Source organism: Carassius gibelio, chromosome B17 (genome assembly GCF_023724105.1).
Source record: "Carassius gibelio isolate Cgi1373 ecotype wild population from Czech Republic chromosome B17, carGib1.2-hapl.c, whole genome shotgun sequence".
NCBI lineage: Eukaryota > Metazoa > Chordata > Actinopteri > Cypriniformes > Cyprinidae > Carassius > Carassius gibelio.
Genome location: NC_068412.1, coordinates 8130141 through 8154967, shown reverse-complemented (window position 1 = coordinate 8154967; position 24827 = coordinate 8130141). Strand labels below are relative to the sequence as shown.

At 36.3% G+C, this 24827-nt stretch overlaps 1 protein-coding gene across 4 annotated transcripts in view; it reads left to right on the top strand.

The window, feature by feature from the left end:
- LOC127976487 (connector enhancer of kinase suppressor of ras 3) overlaps nucleotides 1-24827 on the top strand; it is a 66945-nt gene that overhangs the window by 9694 nt on the left and 32424 nt on the right. For all 4 annotated transcript variants that reach the window (XM_052580932.1, XM_052580931.1, XM_052580933.1 and 1 more), the window contains exons 2-12: nucleotides 6641-6804; nucleotides 15129-15331; nucleotides 16410-16497; nucleotides 17975-18016; nucleotides 19310-19429; nucleotides 19971-20030; nucleotides 21759-21827; nucleotides 22145-22291; nucleotides 22543-22664; nucleotides 23483-23664; nucleotides 23803-23889. In XM_052580932.1, coding sequence (XP_052436892.1) covers nucleotides 6641-6804; nucleotides 15129-15331; nucleotides 16410-16497; nucleotides 17975-18016; nucleotides 19310-19429; nucleotides 19971-20030; nucleotides 21759-21827; nucleotides 22145-22291; nucleotides 22543-22664; nucleotides 23483-23664; nucleotides 23803-23889 — 1284 coding nt within the window. The remainder of the gene's footprint in view (nucleotides 1-6640; nucleotides 6805-15128; nucleotides 15332-16409; nucleotides 16498-17974; nucleotides 18017-19309; nucleotides 19430-19970; nucleotides 20031-21758; nucleotides 21828-22144; nucleotides 22292-22542; nucleotides 22665-23482; nucleotides 23665-23802; nucleotides 23890-24827) is intronic.

Genomic DNA, 24827 nt, shown 5'->3' with positions numbered 1-24827 from the left:
GGATCTAATGTATGCACAACCAGCTTGTAACACTCCAAAGAGAATGGAAAACTTGAAATCGCATAACATGTTAACCCCTTTAAAAAAAAGGTGCTCATTCACAGTTGTGATCCTTCGCTGGCTGTGCTGATTTTAATCTAGCGGTTTTGATGTGTCTCATGTCTCGTGTCTCAAGTTCAGTGACGCAGGTAGTGATGATTCTCTAAGGCCAATCAGTGATCAGCAGTGTTTACATGTCACGTTTTAGTGATGGTACGGTTCACTTGGAACCTCAACCAAGGTGGTACTGAAAAAAGTTCCAGGTACTGTACCCAGTAGAAAAAAAACCCCAAAAGTGGACCATACTATGCTGTACCATGCAATGGAAAAGCACCATCCTCTTTTAAAAAAACATTTTATCTTTGCACTAAGAGTTCTCCTAAATAGAAGTACTCTTAAATGTTCTCTTAAAACCTATTTAAAAAGCTGCTGAGACAAACTTTTACTAAGGAATAGAGAGAAGTCTTAAACAGTTTGAGTTAAAAATCTTAGACTGCATTCTACTGAAGAAACAAAGTCACCTACATACTGGATGCCATGGGGAAAAGCAGATAAACATAACATTTTGATTTTTGGGTGAACTATCCTTTTAAGCTAAGAGTAAGGGTGGGACAAAGCTTCTTGCTATGGATAAGGTCATCATGCTTACTAATTATTTACACAGTGGTTGGCTGATGGGGAGGAGTCTCTGTCAGAGATGAATTCATAGAAATATTGTAGAGTGCAATATTATGTTGCCATATTCGAATTCAAATAAAGATTTTAAAATGCAGGTGTCATATGTTAAGCTAACTGTCATAAACAATTAGTGCATATGCATATAAACAGCTTTTTAATTAACAGAATAGAATAATCATGGCTTTAAGTACATTTTATTTATAGAACACATTTAAATTTAGCTAACACTGACCAAAGTTCTGTACAAAACAATCATAAAATACAGTAAAAAAAAAAAAAAAAAAAAAATATATATATATATATATATATATATATATATATATATATATATATATATATAAACAGAATTTGAATTTTTTTAAAAAAGAAAGAAAAACAAATGTATAATTAAAGTTGGGATAACCTCCAAAACCAAAGGCGATACCTTTTTTAAAAGCTAAAATGTTTTATAAAATGTAATAAATGTGTCTAATTCGTTCTGAAGCAGATTGCCAGCAACAGCCATTTTAAGATAGTTTATGGTTTGATTTTAGTGGCTTAGGAGTCCTCTTCTCTATTCCCAGTGTTTCACAGATTTAGGAGCTAGTTTTAGTTCTAAAATGCTTTGTGAAATTCTCTTGTGAAAAAATGTAGGAGTGCTACATTTAGAACTGACCCGCCCATTATTTTTAAGATTTTCTCCTAAATCAGCCAGTTATGAGCTACTTTTAGCTTTAAGATGTTTTGTGAATATGGGCCCTGATCCTAATCCTAACTCTAAGTGATAACAAAAGCAAACCTGTCGTAAAAAACCATTTGCCAAACCAACCGTGCCATTTTAGCTTACTTCTACAAGTCTTTGAGCTGTACCAGGTGAGCTACAGAGCAAGTTTACAACGTGAGAAAAGCCATAGAGCTGGCTATGTATGCAAACATTAAAATGTATTAGTTTACAAATACATTTTACAGAGATAATTGTTAAACTCACTGACCCAGAGCTAATCCTTCTCCTTGTCAGTTAAATTCTGATAGAGATGATGTTTGTAACCCTTAGCAAACCTATCAGTTAAGTTTCCTGTCCCTGAAGGTCTTTTCCAGTTCTTTTCCACCCTGTCTTTTAATCTAAAATGACAAGCAGGGTAGCAAAAGTAGCAAAAGATTTGGCCCAGAGCATCTTCTTAAAACCTGTCATTCTAAAAGCTTTTTGTCCCTCTTGTCTCCTGTTTCAAGAATGCCTTTCTTTTCTGTGTAGATTTCTTAAGCAGAACTGCAAGGACATTTGCAAACCAGATGGACAGTATTGATTGTTATACAAGCTGCTATAATACAATCAATATAACTGACTGACGTTATCAGGTTAATTTTGTACGATTTAATCTGAACTCCTTCAATATTAGATCCAGTCTCTTTACTAGATCTTGTAAAAAAAAAAAAAAAACTGTTTTATCTGATACCAAAAACCAGGTCAGCAAGTCTTGTATGATAACAGAAAGCAGCCGTTTGTCTGGTACCTGAAACTGTCGACCGAGAGGTTGATGGAGGAAGCCAGGAACGAGCAGAAAGCAGGAGCCGAAGTCATGATTTAGAAAAAAAAAAGGAGGTTTAGCACTGAGAACCCCTAGATCCTTCAATTTTAGGATGTACCAAATCTTGACAAATGCAACAGAATTTAATAGGGCTGCACAATAAATCATATTTTTATTGTGATTACAATTTCTGCTTCTCTCATTTTAATACACATAATTGTCTGCAATATTTGTTTGCTGATTATTTTGTACTGAAGAGTACTGTTTTAAAATTTTAATCTGAAAACATGGCAAACATGTAAATTGGAGTTTAGCGATCTCTCAGCTCAAATAAATCTAGGATTTCTTTCACACGGTTAGTTATGTCATTTGCTGTGACTAAATCTGCGAGCAATTAATGCGAGTTTGTACTTATGCGAACGTGCAATAATTCTGATTAATAGTTGTGATTAAATTTTTTGAGCAAAAACTAAAATGGTTAGCAGTTTTACCATAACCGTGCAGCTCTAGAACTTACCACACAGCACCTGTATATTCTATATGAATTATGATTTTTTTTTTTTTTTTTACACTAACCGTATCTCTGGTGGGCTTTGTTTACCTTCTGCGACTTTCTGTTGACTCATTTGGTTGTTTCATCTAATGAGAGGTTTCACACACAAAGGATTATTTCTAATTATTGCCTTCACAATAACAAAGTCTATCCAGATTGTGCACCATTGTGGAATTCCCACAAATAGCGACCGCTCAGAAACAATGGACATTCCTTCAATCCCAGCAGGTTTGCTGGAAGTCTCAATAGAACGAGCGAGAGTTCCAGTGGCAGTGGCTATTGTACACGCTGCTCATGAGGACACAGAGTATGTGTGGAGAGGGAGGTCAGACTCCCACTGGGAGGCCCTTCATTCTGGATGGTGGAAGGGCTTTCTCTCTCATGTAATCAAACCCCTGAGAACCACAGCCTGCCATTCTGTTGACATGGGGCCTGCGTGAGCGAGACTTATGCTTACGTTTTGAGACTTGCAGAGAAGGGTTGCCTCTGCATTGTACAGAAAGCTGGGGGCACATCCTGTTAGAACAGATGTGCAGGTTTTAGTTTCAGAGTACAAGGTGTTGGGTTTATCAGTGAACCTCAAAGTCTGTTAGAGCAAGAGCCAGATTTGCCAAAACATGACTATAGACCGAGCCAACTGTGTAATTATCCAATTTTGATCAGAAACTTGATACTTTAACAAGTCTCTGACAAAAGAAACTGTGCAGAAAAAAACGTGGTAAAGTTGAGCTGTGTGTTTTTTTGTAATAGAAGTTTTCTAGGTGAAAAAAAAAAAAACACCCGGCCCCTTTGCTTTTTCTGCAGTGGGATCCTCACTACGGGCTTCATTTATAAAACGTGCATATGATTGGATTTGAATTTTCCGAAAAGTATGCTTGGATTTTCTCGCCCATCAATGATGAATGTTGAACTTCTGAACAATAAAGAGATTTTGTGGGTGTTTTTTGGGTGGAGGTGATGGATTTGTACACATTGCACTTGATTTTAGGATGAATTGCAATATATTATAGAGATGTCTTCTGAAAAATTTGTGTGCATACTGACTTTTAAAAAAAAATAATAAGAATATTTCGGAAACTGTCATTTGTTTACATTTAGGATCAGTATATACAGCCATTATAAATAAGGCGCCAAGATTATCAGTCCATTAAATCACGGTATGTAAATGTATCCTCTTTTAAAAAGTATAGAGCTTTTACATAGAAGTGGAAAAGCAACATATCTTTAAAAGGTAGGGATTATTTTGCCCAACTCCGTTTTAACTGTTGAAATAGCATTGTTGAGTTACAGACATTCTTAGTCCTGCTGGAAACAGCCTTTTAACAACTGCTGTGAAACACGCGGCTTTCAAAATTTCAAATACTCTCACCTCACAGTATACAGCACACTAATACTCTACGATCTGATGTTGTATTCTTTTTTTGAACTGATTTCTTTGAGGTGTGCACATGTGTGTAAACATACAGTGTACTTTGTATATGTATGTGTGTATTGTAAAGATTACATCCTTGGAGACATTGTGTTTTGGTGTAATCTCAATTGTATGATTATGTATGAGTAGTAGAAGCCATTCGGCATTACAGTATAAGGGAACGCCTGATCAGTTTTACTTATGATCTTGGAATTTTACATTTTAAATGACTTACACCCTTAATTTTTTATTACACCCTGGTTATTTATTTAAGTTTAATTGAACAATTGCTTAAAAACTTGTCTAGAGCAGCCTTAAAGAAGGAATTTTGGACAGGTTTCACATGTCATGAGAGTGAGTAAATGACATAATTTTATATATTTGGGTGAACTATCCCTTTAAGTGGGTCAAAACAAACATTCTATAGTAGGGATGGGTGATATAGTGAAAAAATATATCACGATCATTTCTGGTATTTATTGTGATACCGATATCAATGATGCTAATTCAGAAAATTTTATGCATCCACTAAGAGACAAAAAAAAAAAAAAGAGTTTCTTTAGAGAAAAGCATTATCTTTCCTATTTTTATCCTGGTGTTATGATCAGTACTGAGTACACATGTAATGAAATGATTGTTTAATTCATACTGGAAGCCGGAGGGCATCCTTGCGCAGAAACTACACATATGCATCGCAGAAGTAATTCATAGTTTTAAGTCACGAGCCCGGAAGTTGAACATGTATATGTGTTTTATTTATAATGGTTTTCTTTGGGAAACCATTTATTGTGTAACTTAGTACGTTGTGTTTATATTCTGGGTTCATCTGCCTGCCTGAACACAGTATGCATCATCAGTATTGGTTCATACACATGCAACACTGTGCTGCTGAAGAACTTTTATTCAAGGCTAGGTCACTGTACGGCCCTGACCAAACCAGTTCTAGACTGTAGAATGAGCTCCTCGTTTCGCAATATACTCCTCCTCAGGTTCACGTCCTCCTTCTGCCATGTTGCTCTGCACCATTGCACACAAAAATATGTCAACAACTAGGCTTTATTGTTATTATCGGGGGAAGACTAATTCTTATTGTGGGGAGAATTTTTACCGGTATATCCCAAACCCATCCCTTTTCTAAAGTTCAGCCAATTGCATTTAATATAAATTTAAACTATACCTTTTCATTTAATTGTAAATAATATGCAAATAATTGTCAAAAACACTACATTTAGTTTGCATGTAAGTATACTGTTTCCATAACAATTACTCTTTTTAAAAGAATGCTGAAGTGTACTTCTTTTGCACAATGAACCGTTCACTAATACAGCCGAGCCTCGACTTTGTTTGAGTTTTCCCAAGATAAATGGAAGTGGACTGTGTATTGAATATTAAGGTCAGTGATTTTGTCTGGGCTGTCAAGCCGTTGAGTCTGAGGGCACAGGGCCAGACCTTCGCAGCTGCTCTTTCTGTAGTGCCTTTGACTGGGTGAACACCCATCCCCCTCGTCCCACAGGACCATCCTTCACCGTCCTTCACTGCTGCTGCAGCCTGGGTGACTGAGTGCATTGTGTATCTGGGTGTAGGGCGCTCTTGTCAACATGTCAAGAGTCAGACATAAGTCCCGGGCTAGATCAGCAAATCCTTGTAACCGAGTTTCATTTGATTTACATAAAAAGGAAACAGAAGCAGGACGTACATCAACATTTGCAAACAGTTCAATGCGTAAAGAAACTGAACAAGGCATAACAAAGCCCTGAAGAATCCAGCTAAACCAGTCTGCTGACATTAGTTTTCTTTGAGGTGTACTTTCTGTGAGTTAGTAGGTTTGCTGTAATTATAGTTGACCCTTGCAAAAAAAAAAAAAAAAAAAAAAAAAACCTGTCCATTGTTTAAACAGCTTGACACACATACACACTCAGGCAGGTGAAAACAACATGATGTTTATGGGGTCTGGAAACTCTACACACCTGTTGCAGTGTCAAGAAAAAAGGCACAGTTTTAGAGAAATCATACTGCTTTTTCCCTACATATCTTACCGTTTGTATGTATCTTATGTATACTGCTGTTCAAAAGTTTAGGGTTAGGAAGATTTTTTTAAATGTTTTTAATAAAAAGTCTTATACTCACCAAAATGCATTTATTTGACCAAAAATACGGTAATATGAAATTTTACAATTTTCAATTTGATTGTTTTCAAATGTAATTTATTCCTGTGGTGCAAAGCTGTATTTTCAGCATCATTACTCCAGTCTTCAGTGTCACATGATTCTTCAGAAATCATTCTAATATGCTGATCAATAAACAGTTTTTAAAAAAAATCTAATGTTTTCCAGGCTTTTTCAGCATTTATTTGGAATAGAACTCTTTTTAAACATTGTCACTTTTTATCAATTTAATGCATCCTTGCCCAATAGAAGTTTATGAATTTATTTTAATTCCTCTTTTCACGTGAAGGTCTGGATGAGAGCCTACAACAGTATGTGCACAACTTTGAGAGAGAGAAGATTAATGGAGAACAGCTACTGAAGATCTCCCATCAGGACCTTGAGGAACTGGGTATTGCCCGCATTGGCCACCAGGAACTGGTTTTAGAGGCTGTAGATCTCCTCTGTGCTCTGGTAAGTGTCATTATTCACATTTACTGTGGCTCTAAATGAAAGACCTCCTGTATTTATGACATATTTAAGGACTACCAATTTAAGCTTTACTTACTAACCAATTTTACATTAGGTTTATTTTACTACTATATATATACTATACATAAGCATTTGATACAATTACCTTTTTGTGTGCATCTATACTGTTAAATAGTACTTAAACTTACAAGACCTAAATATATTAATATTGCAATGTTATTAAACATCTGTGTTGATTTTAAACCTAAACTTTAGCCTTAAACCTACCCCTTCCTCTAAACTAAGCAAATACATTTTAATAAAGCTAAATTTGGCTCTCCAAGCGTTTTTTATAGGTTCACAAAAAGTAAATGTTTATCAAAAGATTAGAAAAAGAATAATAAAATGAATTGTTCACCCTTATAGCCTACTATTCACTACCACTGGAGCAATTCAGACCTGAAGTGCCAGCATGTTTTTGCCAGTCCACACTCAGCACAAGCTACTATTACAGTCAACATATTTTGCCAAACCACATTTACTGAGAGCAGACAGCACATAACGAAGAGCAGCTCTCACAGGACGACACATTTTGCTTTAAACAACTGCTATGTGTAAGAATATCCCATGGATCCATTCAATAAACTTCATTTATTATTGTGTGACTGCTGTATGCAGTCCTTCATTCTAAAGGCTTTTCTGGCACACAAATATTTGTCAAACATAATTAATTTCTTCCATTGACCTGCTAATTTACAAACAGGTAGTTAGTCACTTGTTATTTGGACACGTTTGAGAAAAAAAAACGTGCACTCGCTTTTTGGAATAATACGCTTTTTGGAAAAAAATATATTGTTTGCTACAGAGAACAGTATGTTTTTGAAAAAAGGAAACAATTACATGAGAGATGACTATGGATCCGACAGACTTTGGTGTCTGTAGGGGGTAGAAAATACAAGGACCTGATATGAACACATGGACATGCTTAGAAGGTCTTGGCTGCTTTGACAGATGGTCGTGTCAATGCTTGTAAATGATACAGTACATCCCAGTGTCCAGCACCGAAAGCTATAATTGGGCCCAGACCCTTAGGATCAAAGCAGGCAGTGGCCACAAATTTGACCTTTTTCTTGTAGTCTTCCACTTGCGGTTTTTGTAGCTTTTTATTTCCTTAGTATGAAAAACATTTTAGTAACATTCAACATTAAACACTGAAAAATCTTTTTTCCACCAGAAAGAAACTTTTGTGGTTCCATGAATAGAACCATAGATCCCAATAAAGAACCATTACTTTTAAAAGTAATTTTATAGGCACTATTCCAAATACCTGAGCACAGAATGTCTGATTGATCAGTTGCAATCAAGTATTGCAGAGAGCCGTGGAATAGAATAAAAGCATGAAATATTCAGATAAAATAATAAAGTAATATACCCACAGAATCTAAGATGTAACACGTTATGTGAATTGCATCACAGTAAGGATTCTTGTAGATTTAATGATTTAGAATTAAATGATTTTTCCAGATCATCTACCTGAACCTTATTCATCAGTTGTGTCTGTAATTCACAGCAGCCTCTTCGATGGAAAATTTATCCTATTGTCTCATATATCTGGAAATGATATTAAAGACACTCAGGCCAAGTACTGGAGGCAGAAAGTGCTGTGTTAGTGTTACCAGCACTCCAGATCTCTCCCTAATGGGGTCTCCTGAAGTCTATTTCATGCTGAACAGGAAGCAAATTCCTGCCCCCATCTGTGAGAATGTCTGTTGTGAACTTTGTCTATGCCCTGATGGAGGAAACCAATCTCTCATTTCCTACAAACCATCAGGTGTAGGTAACCTTACCATTCGATAAATAAAATCCCCAAAGCACTTTGGGGAGTTATAACATTGTCTTATTTCAAGACATATACCATATTTGATAGTTTAGTTGTCTAGTATTAATATTAACTCATCAACAGTGCTGATATTAATGTTGATTTGAGGACCTCAAGTCATGAGACGAAGCCATGTGCAAAAGGTTTATTATTCATGTACATTAACAAGATAAACAATAAACATAGGGATGCAAGGAACATGGAGCAAGTAGACAGCAGAACAAAACACTGACAAAAAAGAAGGAAAACACAGGTATATAATACAAGGGGCTAACAAGGAGATTGTGGAGCTATTGCATTACTATGGAAACTAATCGGGTCGCTATACTAACAAACACAGCAGATGAAGGGAGCAAAGAGGCAGACCAGGAACTAAAGATAGGAAGGGAACACAGAAACAATAGGAACACAAAAGAAAAGTTACTGAACACACAAGACAGGGAAACACAGGCTAATTTAGATTGTAAGAACATATTAACTCCCAATCTTGAGAACTGTTTAAGTCTAGCTTAATATAATTAGTTACTTTATTCGTTTTTTTAAACAGTGAACTTTCAGTTATGTTTAAGTGAAATAAATCTTTTAAGTTAGTAATTTTTACTGTTGGGTAAATCTGGACAACTAGCAGGAATTACTTTTTATGGAGCTGAAAATATTTTTATGGGACCATAGAAGATCTGTTCGTCAATTTGAAGCTTTTGTGATTCACAGGACAGCTATTACTAAATATAAATCAAATAGCTTGCTGCTTAAAGAAATAGTTCAGCCAATATTACAATTAAAATGTGATATCTGCTTTTACACTGTTAGTGAAAGCAGGTGGACCAGAGGTTGTACAACGCTATAAAAGCACCATAAAATTAAGTTCATATGATAAAATTATTTCATATGATTTTTACACCTTTTTTTTACACCTTTAGATATTACATCAATAAGGATGTAAGACATACATAAACCTCTTGCATTATTGACATCAACCCTGGCACAAGTTGCCACATTTAATCATCTGCAAGCAAAAATGGCCATACTGTATTAGAAAGTGATGAGGGAGAGGGAATACGTATCCTTTTTAGACCAATACTCTTGATGTAGACTGTAGATTTTTTATTTTTAATCAGGAAAAAAAAGTGGAACAGTACTTTTCCAATCTTGAGGTTTGCAAGACCAGGGGGAACACTCTAGTCTGCAGTTCAGATGTGTCCTTTCCAAGATAATAAAAGTGGAGCACATGGGGATGCCAGGTTTAGCAGCTAAATCAAGCAACACTCGTTTTGCCAAACAATTTTAGAGTCTAAATAGGGCTGTGAAATTTTAAACAGTCCAATTGCTTTACATCATCAAACACTTGAGCAAGGGGTGTTGAATTTGATACACCAAGGATGGTACTTCTAACCGTGGATAAAACTGCACTGTGTGCAATACAGTCTCTTTGCTTTTTGCTGCGTCTACTGGACAAGCCTTCATTCACTGCATGCCAGAGGTGGATAGAATTTGCCTACTTCAAACAAACTGTACTGAGGCAAGTCAGACATTAAGTTTAGTTTATAAATTTAAATAAGTTTTGTAATTCAAAGGCATGCAAGGAAACCAAAAATGTGGAGCAGTGGAATGCAAACTTGTGAGGTTCATATCCATCAGGTGCTTCCATGTGCACATCTCATAGGCGTGGAATGCTACCAGAAGACATTTTCACTGCTGAAGCAATAATCAGTTTAGTGACATATTCAGTGTATTACTCCCTTAGTCATTGAAATGATTGAATGAAATGAACAGTTGTCGGTCAGTGTATCAGACACCGTTGCTTTGTGCCTTGCTGTTTTTCAACTTTGTGCCTTGCTGTTTTTTTTAAACCTCACACCATGAGTGCTGCATTTAAGACATATGTCAAAACATTTTCTTAGAAAACAATACAGTACCTTGTTGTATCCTGTCAGTTGTGTTGTGTCAACTGTTTAATTGCATGAATGCATTCTGTGTGTATGCCTCTAATCCTCTCCAAACAGTGTTAAGTGCTTCAGCTGCCACATACAGCTATCCACTCTGTCAGTTAAACCTTAAGGCATCATCCAATATGCCATTGTGACAAATCACAATACTGAAAATACTGAGTTTCTATTTCTGAGTGATTTAGACACATACCCATATATAGACTATTATCAGGAAAATGGGGCTAAGGGACAGACTTACAGTCTTTACTGTGGCAGGCACTGTAAAAAAAAACTTCCTTCAAAGAGTTTTCATGGAGTTTTTGATAACTAAAAGTTTCCTTTATACATTTCTATATGCTAGAATCTATTGAATGTTAATGATGTTGTTAAACCCCAAGTATAATTGTTTTTTTATGCAAACAGTTAGTGTATGTATGAATGTGAATCATTCTTGTCACCTTTATTTTTCAAGTCACCTTTATTTATATAGTGCTGAAAAATTGTGTAATAATGCAAAATGGCAATAGTAAACACTACATTTTCAGTTCAAGGCAGTTCATCATTGAATTCAGTGATGTCAACATCTAGCTCAGTTCAGTTTGAATAGTATCTGTGCAGTCGAGTTGACGATAACACTGGATATTATGTGTCCCCAACTAAGCAAGCCAGAGGCAACAGCGGCAATGTACCAAAACTCCCATCGGTGACAGAATGGAGAAAAACCCTTGGGAGAAACCAGGCTCAGTTGGGGGGCCAGTTCTCCTCTGGCCAGACAAAACCAGTAGTTCAATTCCAGGCTGCAGCAAAGTCAGATTGTGCAGAAGAATCATCTGTTTCCTGTGGTCTTGTCCCCAGTGGCCGTCTAGGAGACAAGGTCTTTTCTGTGTATCTGTCTCTGGGGTGCATCCTGGTCTCCGCTGACATTCAGGGCTGTTGAGGTAATCTCTAGATGCTGATTCACAATCTGGTCTGAATACATACTGGATCCGAATGACTGCAGTGACCATCTGATCTGGATACAGACTGGATCTGGTGGCTACGGTGACCTCGGAATTAGAAAAAAATGGACTAATAGTAGCATAGATGCAACAAGTTCATTCTGTGTTATGGGAAGGGTTCCCGGTTCCGGTTGTTCTAATTAATGCTGCATAAAAATCTTTTAACGGACATGAATATTAGAAATGTTTTAGTGTGTTATGTGTAAGCCAGGATAAAGAGATGGGTCTTTAATCCCAATTTAAACTGACAGAGTGTGTCTGCCTCCTGAACAATGTTAGGTAGGTTATTCCAGATTTTTGGTGCTAAATACATTTCTAGATATAATCAAATGATCAAAATGTGGAGGATAACAATGCAGTAAGAGCTTGTTAAAATAGGTGCTAAACCATTCAGGGCTTTATAAGTAGTAAGCACGATTTTAAAATCCATATGATGTTTAGTTGGGAGCCAGTGCAGTGTTAACAGAACTTTGAAATTGCCTTTGAAATTGATGATGGAAAAACTTAAACTGCGACAAATTGGTCGTAATTTAGTTATATTTTTTAGATGGAAAAATGCAGTTTTATATGATAGAAATGTGGCTTTTGAAGGAAAGATTACTATCAAATTGCAAACGTAGTTTCCTAACTGATGACGAAGAATTGACAGAGCAGCCATCAAGTTTTTTACTGTTTTTTTTTTTCAGTATTTAGCAGTAATAAAATACTTGTCATCCATTTTTTTATATTGAATATGCATTCTGTTATGCCGCGTTTCCACCAAAATTACCCGGAACAATTGTACCAGGAACTTTTTCCCCAGGAATTAATTTCCCCCCAGACCTGTTGCTTTCTGCGTTTCCACCACGGTCTAAAGTACGTGACAATTAGGCAAATACACCGGTAATTCTGCAAACAGCAGTGTACTTGATAACATCATTCAGCTGACCATGGCTACTGCAATTTTCATCACTGTATATTAACAATAAAACGAAATAGGTTATCAAATACCGCTGCCTCCTTTAGTTTTCATTTAAACATAATAGCTGCAGAAATGTATTTAGTTTAGGGAAATGTGTATATATACAGCCATTACAATGAAACAAAATATTATATAAATTGCCTTTTTTATTTTCATTTTAACATATAGATAAATTGAATAAAGACCAAATATTATCTGCTATATTTACCCAAAACGAATTATATTTTATGTTTAACCACTAAAGAGTCATCAGAGCCAGCGGCAAATGTCAGAAGGACTAGCCGAGTTGAGACTGCTCTTGGCGGATACATGAGCACTAAGCTCCCGCTGATCGCGTGGAGCTCACCGTCTCCGAGTTCGGCAAAACACATTTTTAAATAGGCGCTGTCTTCGTAAATAAACAGCAGCAGATTTGAGTTTTAAACCTGAAATACTTTTCAAATTACATTTCATGACACAATAACAGTAATATTTAAAAAATGATACTTATATGAATACTATAAAACAAAGGCCCGGCAAGTATTGCTATCTTGTGGACAAACTAGTTAATAGTGCAAAAATTTTTAAGGCACATCTGAGATTCGGATGTGTGAGCTTAGAAAACCCTGTATCAGTAGTTTAAACTTATAGGGTTTAAAATTCATGATAGTCAAACCCAAACAGATGTTTTTTGTTTAGCAGAATATCTGAGATACAAACTGTAAAGGCACAGTCCTATTCTGGAAAAGGGGGTGGGGAGCAGCAGCTCATTTGCATTTAAAGGAGTCATATGATGTTGCAAAAAAGAACATTATTTTGCTTATTTGATGTAATGAAATGTGTTTATGCGGTTTAAAAAACAAACACATTATTTTCTACATACTGTACATTATTGTTTGTCCTCTATGCCTTGTCTTTCTGAAATGCGTCGTTCTTTACAAAACTCATCATTCTGAAAAGTGAGGTGTGCTCTGATTGGCCATATATCCAGTGCGTTGTGATTGGCCAAATGCCTCAAAGTGTGTAATAAAGATGTTACGCCCCTTGCCATACTGTGATGTGTGTTCTGGTCAGAACTCCGGCGTGACAAGACAATTACAATAAAGCCCATTATAAACGAGGCAATTGTTGCATCCAGTGGGGACATAATTATGGATTATAATGACTTATACTGTTTTTTACACGTTGAGTTGCATCATGCTGCATAAACATAAAACTATATCTGCATTTGTGTTTCGGAGAAACGACAAACAACAAGCACTACTCTACAGTACACACTGCTCAAAACTCGCGTTTGAATCATCAATGGCAAATCCTTTACATATTTAAACGTACCTACAGACTGTGAAACAGAACAGCCAGCATTGTAGTCTTCTCTCCCAGGATCAAGAAACAGTCCACCATAAAATGTGCTGCACACATCTGAATATTAGGGTTAAACCTTTTCTTGAACAGTGTTGTAAATACAACTTAACCACTGATTTCTAGTTGTGTCCTCTTTTGGAAGCCAATACAAAACGCCGTTTTAGGAAGGTGTGGACGAGTCTTAACTTTTATAAAGAATATCTTTTTGGGTTTGAGAATTTGACACTAGTCTTTGCAACTTTAAAGATCTTCTGTATGCAGCTTGTTAGACTCCATTGAGAAAGGAAAACTTGAAATCGCATCATATGACCCCTTAAGAGTATGTTTCTGCTTCCACTCTCAATAGGTATTTTCAAAATTATATAAATAATCAGTGGTGTATTTTGAACTGACACTTCACAGACACCTTCTGAGGACACATGAGATTTTTATATATATATATATATATATATATATATATATATATATATATATATATATATATATATATATGTGTGTATATATATATATATATATATATATATATATATATATGTGTATATATATATATATACCGTAATTCCTAAAATAAAAAACGGTAGTCAAATAAATGCCGGGCCACATATAGTGGCTGGGGGTGTGGTCAACACGGACAAATAAAGGCTGGTCTTAAATAAAGGCGGGAGGAAAATTTGTTCAGTAGAGCCAGATAACGAATGTGCTAATGTGCTAATTTTATGAGATCTCTGTCCACTGGAATGCTATCGATTTTAATTTAAAACTGGTTATTTAAAACAGTTACTTATAAAACAGCGACCAGTGCAGTAAGAGAGCAGGTGCTGGTTAGATTGGTGGTGTGGAGGTCAGAAGGGTCACGTCCTCGGGGAAGAAGCTCTTCCTGAGCCTACTAGTGCGTGAGCGTAGGCTCCTGTAAAGCCTGCCGGATGGAAGGAGGGTTAAAAGTCAATGGTTAGGGTGAGAGGCATCCTTGTTGATGTTCCTTGCCCTGCCCAGGCCACCCGCTGGAGTGCTTTGTATTTAAATCATAGCCTTTTCATTTTGATAATAATACTAAACCATGTTGCGATTTTTGTTTTGCTTTTACTGTGGTGATGGTGACATTTACATCACACGCACCGTATTTATACCCTAGCGTATATATGTAAAAATGAAAGTATCCTTTGGATTTACAGTAATAAATAATTGACACAAAATGTATAATTCTACGTCTTCCACAGAACTATGGTGTGGAGACAGATAACTTGAAGAACCTGCTGCTAAAGATGAGAGCTGTGACCAACACCCTTCACATTGCAACATCAGAACGAAGGAAGAGCCCTACGTATGAAAGCAACACGTCTAGCAAGCTCCCAAATGAATTCCTGTCCTCTGTGGTTGAACTTATTGGAGCAGCCAAAAGCCTCCTGGCATGGCTGGACAGGTACAAACATCCTTATGCATCGTTTCTTTACATATTTCTGTATTGCGTATTTCTGTCTCTGTTGCTTCTTTATTCATGGGGACGTATAGCATGTTAAAGGGTTATGGTGTGTTGCACATGGATGATTTATAAGGGGTTTTAACTCTTAAAGCTGATGTTAACCCACTGTAAGGTCATATATTTCACTGCACTTAAATTTTTCCAGACAGGGCAGACAGTTGAAACCAGATACAATCCGCCTTTCTTTCCTAACCCTCTGTGCACAGCTAACCACATCTTTTTCATGAAGGAGAGATTTTTGTGAGCACAAAAGCTGTTTCAGTTTTTGCTTCGAAATAATGTACACTCAGAAACTGCTAGTAAATTCTCATATAATTACAAGGAATTATAAGGCAAGTAAGAAATGTTGAAGACTAAAATAGTATTTTTCTTGTAAATCATACTCCAATAGTCTTTGTTTAATACACAAATCTGAAAAATCAGCAAGGCAGCTACTCCACAAACCACACAAATGATTCTTACACAATTCCTAAAGGGTTGACCAGAGACTGTATAACATGGGCTGTCCACTTGTAAATATTTATAAATGGGAGAAATAAAAATTGCGGCTTGGAGCCAAATCAACATATCCGTAGCATTATTCAGTCCATTGAGATTTCGGTGTGTGTGGAGCTCCCTGGTGCAATGACACAGAAATGGATACCAAGGGAACAATAAAGTGTAGTATCTTAATTCTTTTTGGATTATATTTTTCCCCTTTTATGTAAATGGGTATATTCTTAAGTTACGTGGTGCAATTGTTTTGTTCTGTATGGGAAAGAAAGAAATGGAAACTGACTGTGCTTAACGGTTTCATAGGGAGTTGACATAGTAGCATGTTTAATTCCAGCTGCAGTTTTTATGACCACAGACACAGAAACTCCAGGCACACGGTGATGGAAATAAAGTTCTTTGCTATTGTAGGCCTCATCAGAAAACCCTTCACAAAGAGTTTGTTGTCCTGTCCTGGTATTCATTTGATCTTCTATACAGTGTGAATATTGTAAGGTCTTTTGACATTTGTTTCCTCTGTCTGCAGAACTCCATTGACAGGGATCAGTGATTTCACCACCACCAAGAACAAAATCATTCAATTGTGTCTGGAACTGACCACTACAGTGCAACAGGTCAGTACAATGACCGATCCTTTAAATAATATAGACTCGCTGAGCATGCATGTTTATTGTAAAGCTCTCATGCGTTTCCCAGTGGGGCTGGAAAGCTGGAAACTGCAGCTAGTTATCTAACCATATGTTGTCTTGCAGTGTTTGCTTTGGGGGGTTTAGTTCAAACAGTAATAAGCAAACCCCCGGACATCAGTCACAGGTTTTGAGTTTACAGCATCATTAAACAAGCCAGGATGCTCTTTTAAAGTTGGCCTCCAGCATTCCTTCATGCTATCTTCATGGCTTGTGGTTACATGCTTTCATATCTGCCATATTCAGATAGTCTTCAAGATGGTTGAAGCAATGCATGGTGTTAGGATGTTAGTTTTATATACAGTATATATTCTCGTATACTTTCTCCTGTCAAATTCTTGGCTAGTATTCAAAGATGTTTGGATGGTTAAATAGTATATTTTAGTATAGTTCATATGAGAAGTTTTTGGCATTGACTGATTAACATTGGTCAGAGGCAGTTCAGTTCTGTCACATTGTGGACATTCCACATTTCTTCCAAGAACTTGTTTTTGTGTTTTCAGACAGTGGTCTAAGAGTTTTTTTAATGAGAATTTGACAGTTTGACAGCTCAGTAGAGATTCTTGTTTGGTAAATGGAATATTCCGTAGAATTGTAACTTCATGGCTGGGGTTTCAGAGCTCTTGGCTGTCTATGGTAGTTGGGATACTATGAAACTCTCAATTCTTGGTGTGAATGGGCCTTTAGGCTAATGTATGTGTTTAGAAAACCATTCAGTGCTTCTGATATTTCTGTCTCACTCCTAGTCACGTGAAGCTCCAAATTATGATGATAAATGTATGAACTATTGCATTAGACTTTAGACCCAAGTCACTTTGAGTATACAATAAAATGTTAATGAAAATACAATCTACATCAAATATGGTGATACAAACTCACATGACATGAAATCCAATGAGGTTTGCACTCTAGCTGATGTGTGTCACCATATTTGATGTAGTCCTAAGTGTACTAAGTGTTGATTATCATTGGATAAACTGTTCCTTCAAAGCTGGCATAGCAAATGTTCAGCAACCTTCGAATATTTAAACCATTAAGCTTCTTTAGATCAGGACTGTTCCTATTCAGTGTACTTTTAATTTCAGCTCAGTATATGAAATCTTTAGGACATTCCTTTAAAATATATGACATCAAAATGCCTTTATTGAAACCTTCTTTCCATTATAGCCTTAATGCACCAGATGCTGGTTTTCCATGTCCTCCTCTTCCTCACTTTGGTGTACTCCCACAATGTCTTGTGTAATTATCTTGTCTTGGACTGGACATGGAGATGTAATTCAAGGTTGAAAGCTGTTTATTTTAGGCTGGAGGTCATTCACTGTTGTTGTGTCAAGCTCTGTAATTATACATCATCCCTAAATCTGAGGTTTCAATGTTCTGCACTTTTTCTTTCTTTCTTGCACAGGACTGCACTATCTATGACATGGAAGAGAAGATTTTGGATGTTGTAAGTATTTTGCATTTTCCAGGATTACTTTTTAATACTCATTTTATACAAATTTTTCATACGTTATTTATTTCTTTCACTTATTTTTTTTTAATGAGGACTGTGTGTGTATATGTACTTTTTTTTGTCTCTTTGTATTTTTATATCAAAATGCATTTTATCATACTCAAATATATGTAGTAAACAATTTAGGCCAAAAATTATCTGAGTAATTATAAAGTATTCAGAATACATTACAGAATACATAATACATTACTGGCTATAATTTTCACTGATGGAATATTATCAATAGGCCCAGCAATGGATATAAAAATTGTTTTGTGCAGTACAGATATGTGAGCAAGTACTGGGCATTAGGCAGGGTGAAGGAAGTTTGGAAATTACATGCATGGACACGTTAAGTGTAGGAATAATGGGTTGACAAAATCACAACGCAAAGCGGGAATGGGTTGGGTTCTATCATTTATCTTCTTCATTGTCAAGCAATCACGACAGAAATAAAGGCAGCCTTTTCGTAAGAAGTTTCTAGTATGTAGTAGTAGTCTAGTAGTAGGCCGTCTGCAATACAAGACCAATGTAGATGATTTGTATATTTCGTTGTAATACAATTACGTTGTATATTATGTTGCACCTGGCTGAACTTCATTGAACTTTTCAGTACAACCTAGGTTTAATGTTGAAACAATTCTAGCAGTAACCCGTTCATAAGTCAAAGTAAATCATGGGCACTTGCTGCTCTCTCCAGTGTTTCATCCAGAATGTTACTGTTAATTTTCTTTACACTCCTGTTCTCATGCACTGAGTGGGAAATTAAATCAAAGCTTAAATAGCATTCACTTTGTTTATGCAAGCACTAGATCAGATTAAAATAAGTGCTTACATTATTGGTATAGTCAATGTGTTAGTCCACTAGACTCTGGAACACCACCGTAGAGCATTTGTTTTTATTGACATTTATCCATAGCATTGCTTTTTCAGCTGATGGGATGCTTGCATGAGCAGAAATATACTCCACCAGTCTACTGTTGGTAATGACAAGCTGTAATTGGGTGGTTCGGAAGAGTAAAGTGGAAAAGGGTGGGTTTTGGAGGAGGATGGGTGTTCCAATAGTTTTTAAAAACTAAATAAATAGGTTGGTTGGGAAACCATAAAAATAAATTGTTAGCAGATATTAAATAGACAGTCTATTAATACTCTAATGACTGCTAGTTGACATGTCCAGATACATGTCTTTGGAGATGTTGTTCATCCATCCAACACAATTTTTCTAAACACTCTTTTTCTAAATTGCAGTCAAAGGTACTGAACAGTATTTGTGACCAGACTGTGAGAACCACCTCTGATCCTCTCATGAGCCAGTCAGCATGTCTGGAGGAAGTTCAGCTGACCAACATCAAACCAGGAGAGGGATTGGTGAGAATTATTATTTATATTCATATTGGATATCTTCACTGGAGAGAAAAAATAATAATAATATCATAACACGTATGCAATTTAAACCCCATAATATATTCTTCCATTTCTTTTATTTCATGTTTTAAATGCTTGATTGATCAATCAAATTTGCATTCAAGTTCCAGTCTGTATTGATTGTAATTGCATGGATTTCCTTTAAAATTGTTTGTGCTTCATGGAATGAAGAAAGTTAAAAGGGTGTGGAATGACTTGCGGATGAATGAATTATGACAAAATTTTAATTGGGGGGGGGGGTAAATTCTGCAAAGTAATTAAGCAGGTTTTTGGAACCTGATAGCAGATTTTTATCCAAAATGGTCTACCAGTATTACCCAAGATGGTGTTCCTGGTTGACCTCAGCCCCAGTGATTACAAGACCTGCTATATTAAACCAGACTCTGTCAGACTCAGAAGATGAAATCAGAACACAGAATATGAATCAGACATATATTTTTTCTGTTGTTTTCATGATTTTTCTCTCTGTCTTCCTGTTACTCAGGGCATGTACATAAAATCCACCTACGATGGGCTTCATGTCATCACCGGCACCACTGAACATGTGAGTAAGGGCTTCAATGACGAAAGCCTTTGATTCATCACATTTCGCTTTTTGATGCCAATGGCCGAGTTAAATTTAGCCTCTGTGTGCACGTCATGTTCAGTCTAAATAAACTAAATTATGTTTACGGACTGAACAGTTCTAAATAATGCATCTAAAACATTAAATAGCATGTAAAGATGATGCTTCTGTTATTTTGTACAACAACTTTCTTGCTTGTGATATTGCTTAATGATTGTCAGTATTCAGATTTAGTGTTTGTCACATTTGCTGTCAGCTGTGCATGGGAATCTCAAGCATACTACACATTGTGTGGTATTCAACGGTGAATGTGTGTCAGCACCGATAGCCTCGTAGCAGCGTCCTGACATATAACGCCATTGTGCTGAAATTTTTCTGATCGTAACGCCCTCTCTCTCCCACTCCACTTCCTGTCAATTCACTGTCCCATCCAAATAAAGACTAAAAACAACAAAAAATAAATCTTAAAAAAAGGTTAACACACTGGTTCATTGTATTTTCAGTTATTCAAATCCTGTACAGTCTTTGTACTGTACACATAGATGTAGACTGCATACTGATCTATATGTTAGCCATCATAAATAGTAGATCTTGATTGTGAAGATGTTAATTCTTACAGTATATATATATATATATATATATATATATATATATATATATATATATATATATATATATATATATATATATATATATATTTTTTTTTTTTTTTTTTTTTTTTTTTTTTTTAATTAAAATAACAAAGTGGAAGTATTTGTGGTCCCAGGGGTCCACAACCTTTGAACAGGTTTAGTCAGTTTTTAACAGCAGACATTTCAGACAATGGTGTCAAAATTGCATAACACTTCTCTGGAACTACATTCCCACGAGTCCAGAGATGATTCATCCACCCCAAACCAGTTGGTGATTAATCACAGTTTGTTCATCACGCTTGCTTGTAATTGTATTGTTTATTTTTCAATTATAAAAACAAAAACATTCCAAATTTTTATTACAGCAATATAACACACGCACTGCTGTTATACTGAATTTTAGGCTGTTTCAGCTTTCAACGCAAGTCTGCAGTTAATGATATCCATTCTCATAATCGGTCCAACAGTACAACTTTTATGTGACAGTTCATTAAATAAGAATTTAATATCATGTAACTAGACCAAATTGGTAACTATGAATTGTTTCCACCAATGAAAATCCAAATGAAGTTTCCTAGCTAATCTCAAGATACACCAAAGGCATGGCATTAAGGTACAGTATATGGATAAAGAGAGTTCTTCGGCTTTTTTAATGGCAGGGTAGAAGCATCATGGCAATTTTGAGATAATGATGCAGGGACGTGAAACTTGCAGTTAAGTGAGTTCTGTTGGTTCAGTAGCCTGATCTCTGTCAGTTCATGAAAGATTCATCAGAAAGATGTATCAGACCGAATCGCACTGGTAACTCCTCAGTTCATCAGTCTTTTTGAGCAATTAGTTAATGCTGCGGCTATGGTAATCACACTTGGGACGAATAAACATGGATTCCTGTATAGTTCTATATGTAAAGATATAATTGTTGATTCCCTAGTTATTTAGAGTTATTTATTTAGTTATTTTGAGATTTTTTCAGACATTGTTCTTTTAGTGTGGGAGGCTGGAAAATTGCTGAAATTGTTTTGACAGACACATCAATATTTCAAGAAAACAAAACCTGATAGAATTTCCCCTCTAGTCCCCAGCAGACATGACACGCAGGATCCATGCTGGAGATGAAGTCATCCAAGTCAATCAGCAGACAGTGGTATGTATTTCTGCACACAGTTTCTTTGTATTAAACAGTGTTACATTAGTTATACGCTTTCAGTTGTACTTCATCTGTACATTTTGGTATTGAATGGAATATATTTCATGCAATGGTTCACCACTCCATCTGATATTTTGAATGAATTTATCCACAGTACATTCTAGAATTGTAATATATGAAAAGTATTTGTGCAGTGTTGCCTTAGATTTAGTTTGGGACCTCATTCACTGTGGAAGCATGATCTGAAGAGCCCGTGTCTGTCTATAGAGAATGCTTTTGGGCAGTATTTAAGGGCTTGTGCTTGTTTGCTCCAGGTGGGTTGGCAGCTGAAGAACCTGGTGGCCAAGCTGAGAGAGGACCCTAAAAGTGTGGTGCTTCTTTTAAAGAAAAGGCCCACGGGAACCTCAGGATTTACCCCAGCACCTCTCAAAAACATGCGCTGGAAACCACCCGTGCCTCAGGTGTGTCAATTCTAACAGTCATTACAAGATGAAAACTTGAGGTTTTTTTTTTTTTTTCAGACTGTGAATTTGTTAATCAAAAACAACAATTTATTTAATATTTATATTACAATTGTATCTATGTTATAGGCCTGTACATAGTTAATACATCAATTTCATTTAGTCAATTTTGTGATATTTGGCTTTTTATTTGTTGAGAGATGTTTTGAAAAGGTGAATGAAGTACAAATGGTTTTCCTCATGTTCTACAGAGCTCCACGTCTCCTAGTAAGAGTCAGTCAGACAATTCGGCCAAACTCTGCAGTAGGAAGGACAAGCCAGCCATACTGGACCTGTACATCCCTCCACCTCCATCAGTGCCTTACACACCACGGTGAGACTGGAGCCATGCTGTTGAGTGTTCTCTTCTAACATGTAGAAGTGAAATACCTTGTAAATATTCCATTCATGGGATGTATTTAAGTACAGTGGTGTTACTATCAGACTGTCAGATGGTACCAACATGGTACTTTTTTATAGGATTCTCACTTTTCCATTGCAAAAATGAATGATAAAAAATGTCACAATAATCCACACCGCTCCAGTCCATCAGTTAACAGTTTGTGAAGTGAAAAGCTGTGTCTGTTTAAGCAAGAGATCCATCATTAAGAGGTTTTTTAAGTTCAGATGAGTCCTTGTCACAGAAGGCCTGAAGATGAAAGAAGATGATAACAACTTGTTAAACAAGAAACAAACAGGTGGAACAGTATGTACTCGAAAACTGAAGAGTGAACTAGAGCAGCTTAAATACAGGGAAACTGAGGGAACTAATGACAATTGATACATGGAGGGATATTACAACAAAGGACAACAGGAAACTGATGAAAACAAAGGAAAAGTCCATTATAATGAAACCATGACATTTTTTTTTTTACTGAAATATGCACATATTTAGCATCATTTAACACAAAAACGGTCCAAAACAGCTCTAAAAAAATATATATTGGTGGATTTTGATGGGAGAGGACAACAGAGGATGGACTTTTTCACTGGAGGAAGCATTAAAAAATATGGACTCTGAATGGATTTTGGCCAAAAGCGATGGCTTAAAGTTAAAAGATTTTCATCTTTGGGTGAACTATTTCTTCAAACGTGATTCTATGTTTTTTAATCATTCATGCTGATTCAATAAGCTTTTGTCCTCTGCCACAGGGAAGTACGGGACAGCTCATGTACCAGTCTTAATGTCAGACCTAAAGGATCGGAGTCCCCAAACTCCTTCCTGGACCTGGAGAGCCGCCGGCGCTTCACCATTGCAGACTATGACAAACTGTCTGTTCAACCACTTGAGGTCAACGTACAGATGCGTCCGAGAGGAAGATCCTCATCACAAGGTCGTTTGTCATTTTCAGAAAAAAAATCTGATTTAAAAGTTTCAGATTCACATTCATCATTGCAGTGTAGCTTAAATCGAACTATTTTTTTGTCCTTTTACATTGAGTTTGACTGTTTTACATGAATGGTGCACACAGGTAAACCACGACCTCTGTCAATGCCTTCGGAGACATGTTTGAGCGTGGCAGACCTGTATGCAAAGCCTTGGACTCAGGGACGGAAAGGTACGTGACACATTCACACCAGTCCAGTTTAACCACTTCATAAGCCTCAGAGACACAGAGAGAGAGCAGAGAGGCACAGAGAGACACACACATTTATATAATTTTTTTTTTTTTTTTTTAAAGTTGCACTTACAATCCAGTGAATGTAACACACAAACATAAATGTGTTAAAATTCTTTCCAAAAATCAAAGTCATATTCCAGTCGTTTTAGCTTGTAAAGATGGTAACTTTCAAGGTTCAGAAACACAGCAGGGAGATCTGTAAAATAATCCATGTGACTTAAGGGTTTCAACCGTAATATTACGAAGTTACGAGAATACTTTTTGTACACAAAAGAAAAAGAAAATAACGACTTTATTCAACAATTTACCCTAGCGCCATTTTGGAGAGTATCCACTGAACGGAAACAGCGTATGTTGTTCTGTGTCAGCTGCACCACACGGATATGTTTTCTACGTTGTTTGTGCTTTGATTTGAATGAAAACAATGTGTCCATTTCTACTCAAACCAGTTTCAGAACGGAAATAATCCAGAAGAAACAGAAATGTTAAAATATTGATTCTGCTTGGCGTGAACCAGAATCAAAATGTTTTATTTTTTTAAGCCCTGCCTTAAAAGCCCAGTAAGCTCTGACAGTAAAGACTTTTCTATTGTTACAAAATAACTATTTCAAATAAATGCTGTTCTTTTGGATTTTCAATTACCGTATTTTTCGGACTATAAGTCGCACCTGAGTATAAGTCGCATCAATCCAAAAATACGTCATGATGAGGAAAAAAACATATATGTCGCACTGGACTATAAGTCGCATTTATTTAGAACCAAAATAAAACATTACCGTTTACAGCCGTGAGAGGGCGCTTGTGTTTTCAGTGTAGGCTACAGGAGCACTGAGCAGCATAGAGCACCCTCTCGTGGCTGGAGACGGTAATGTTTT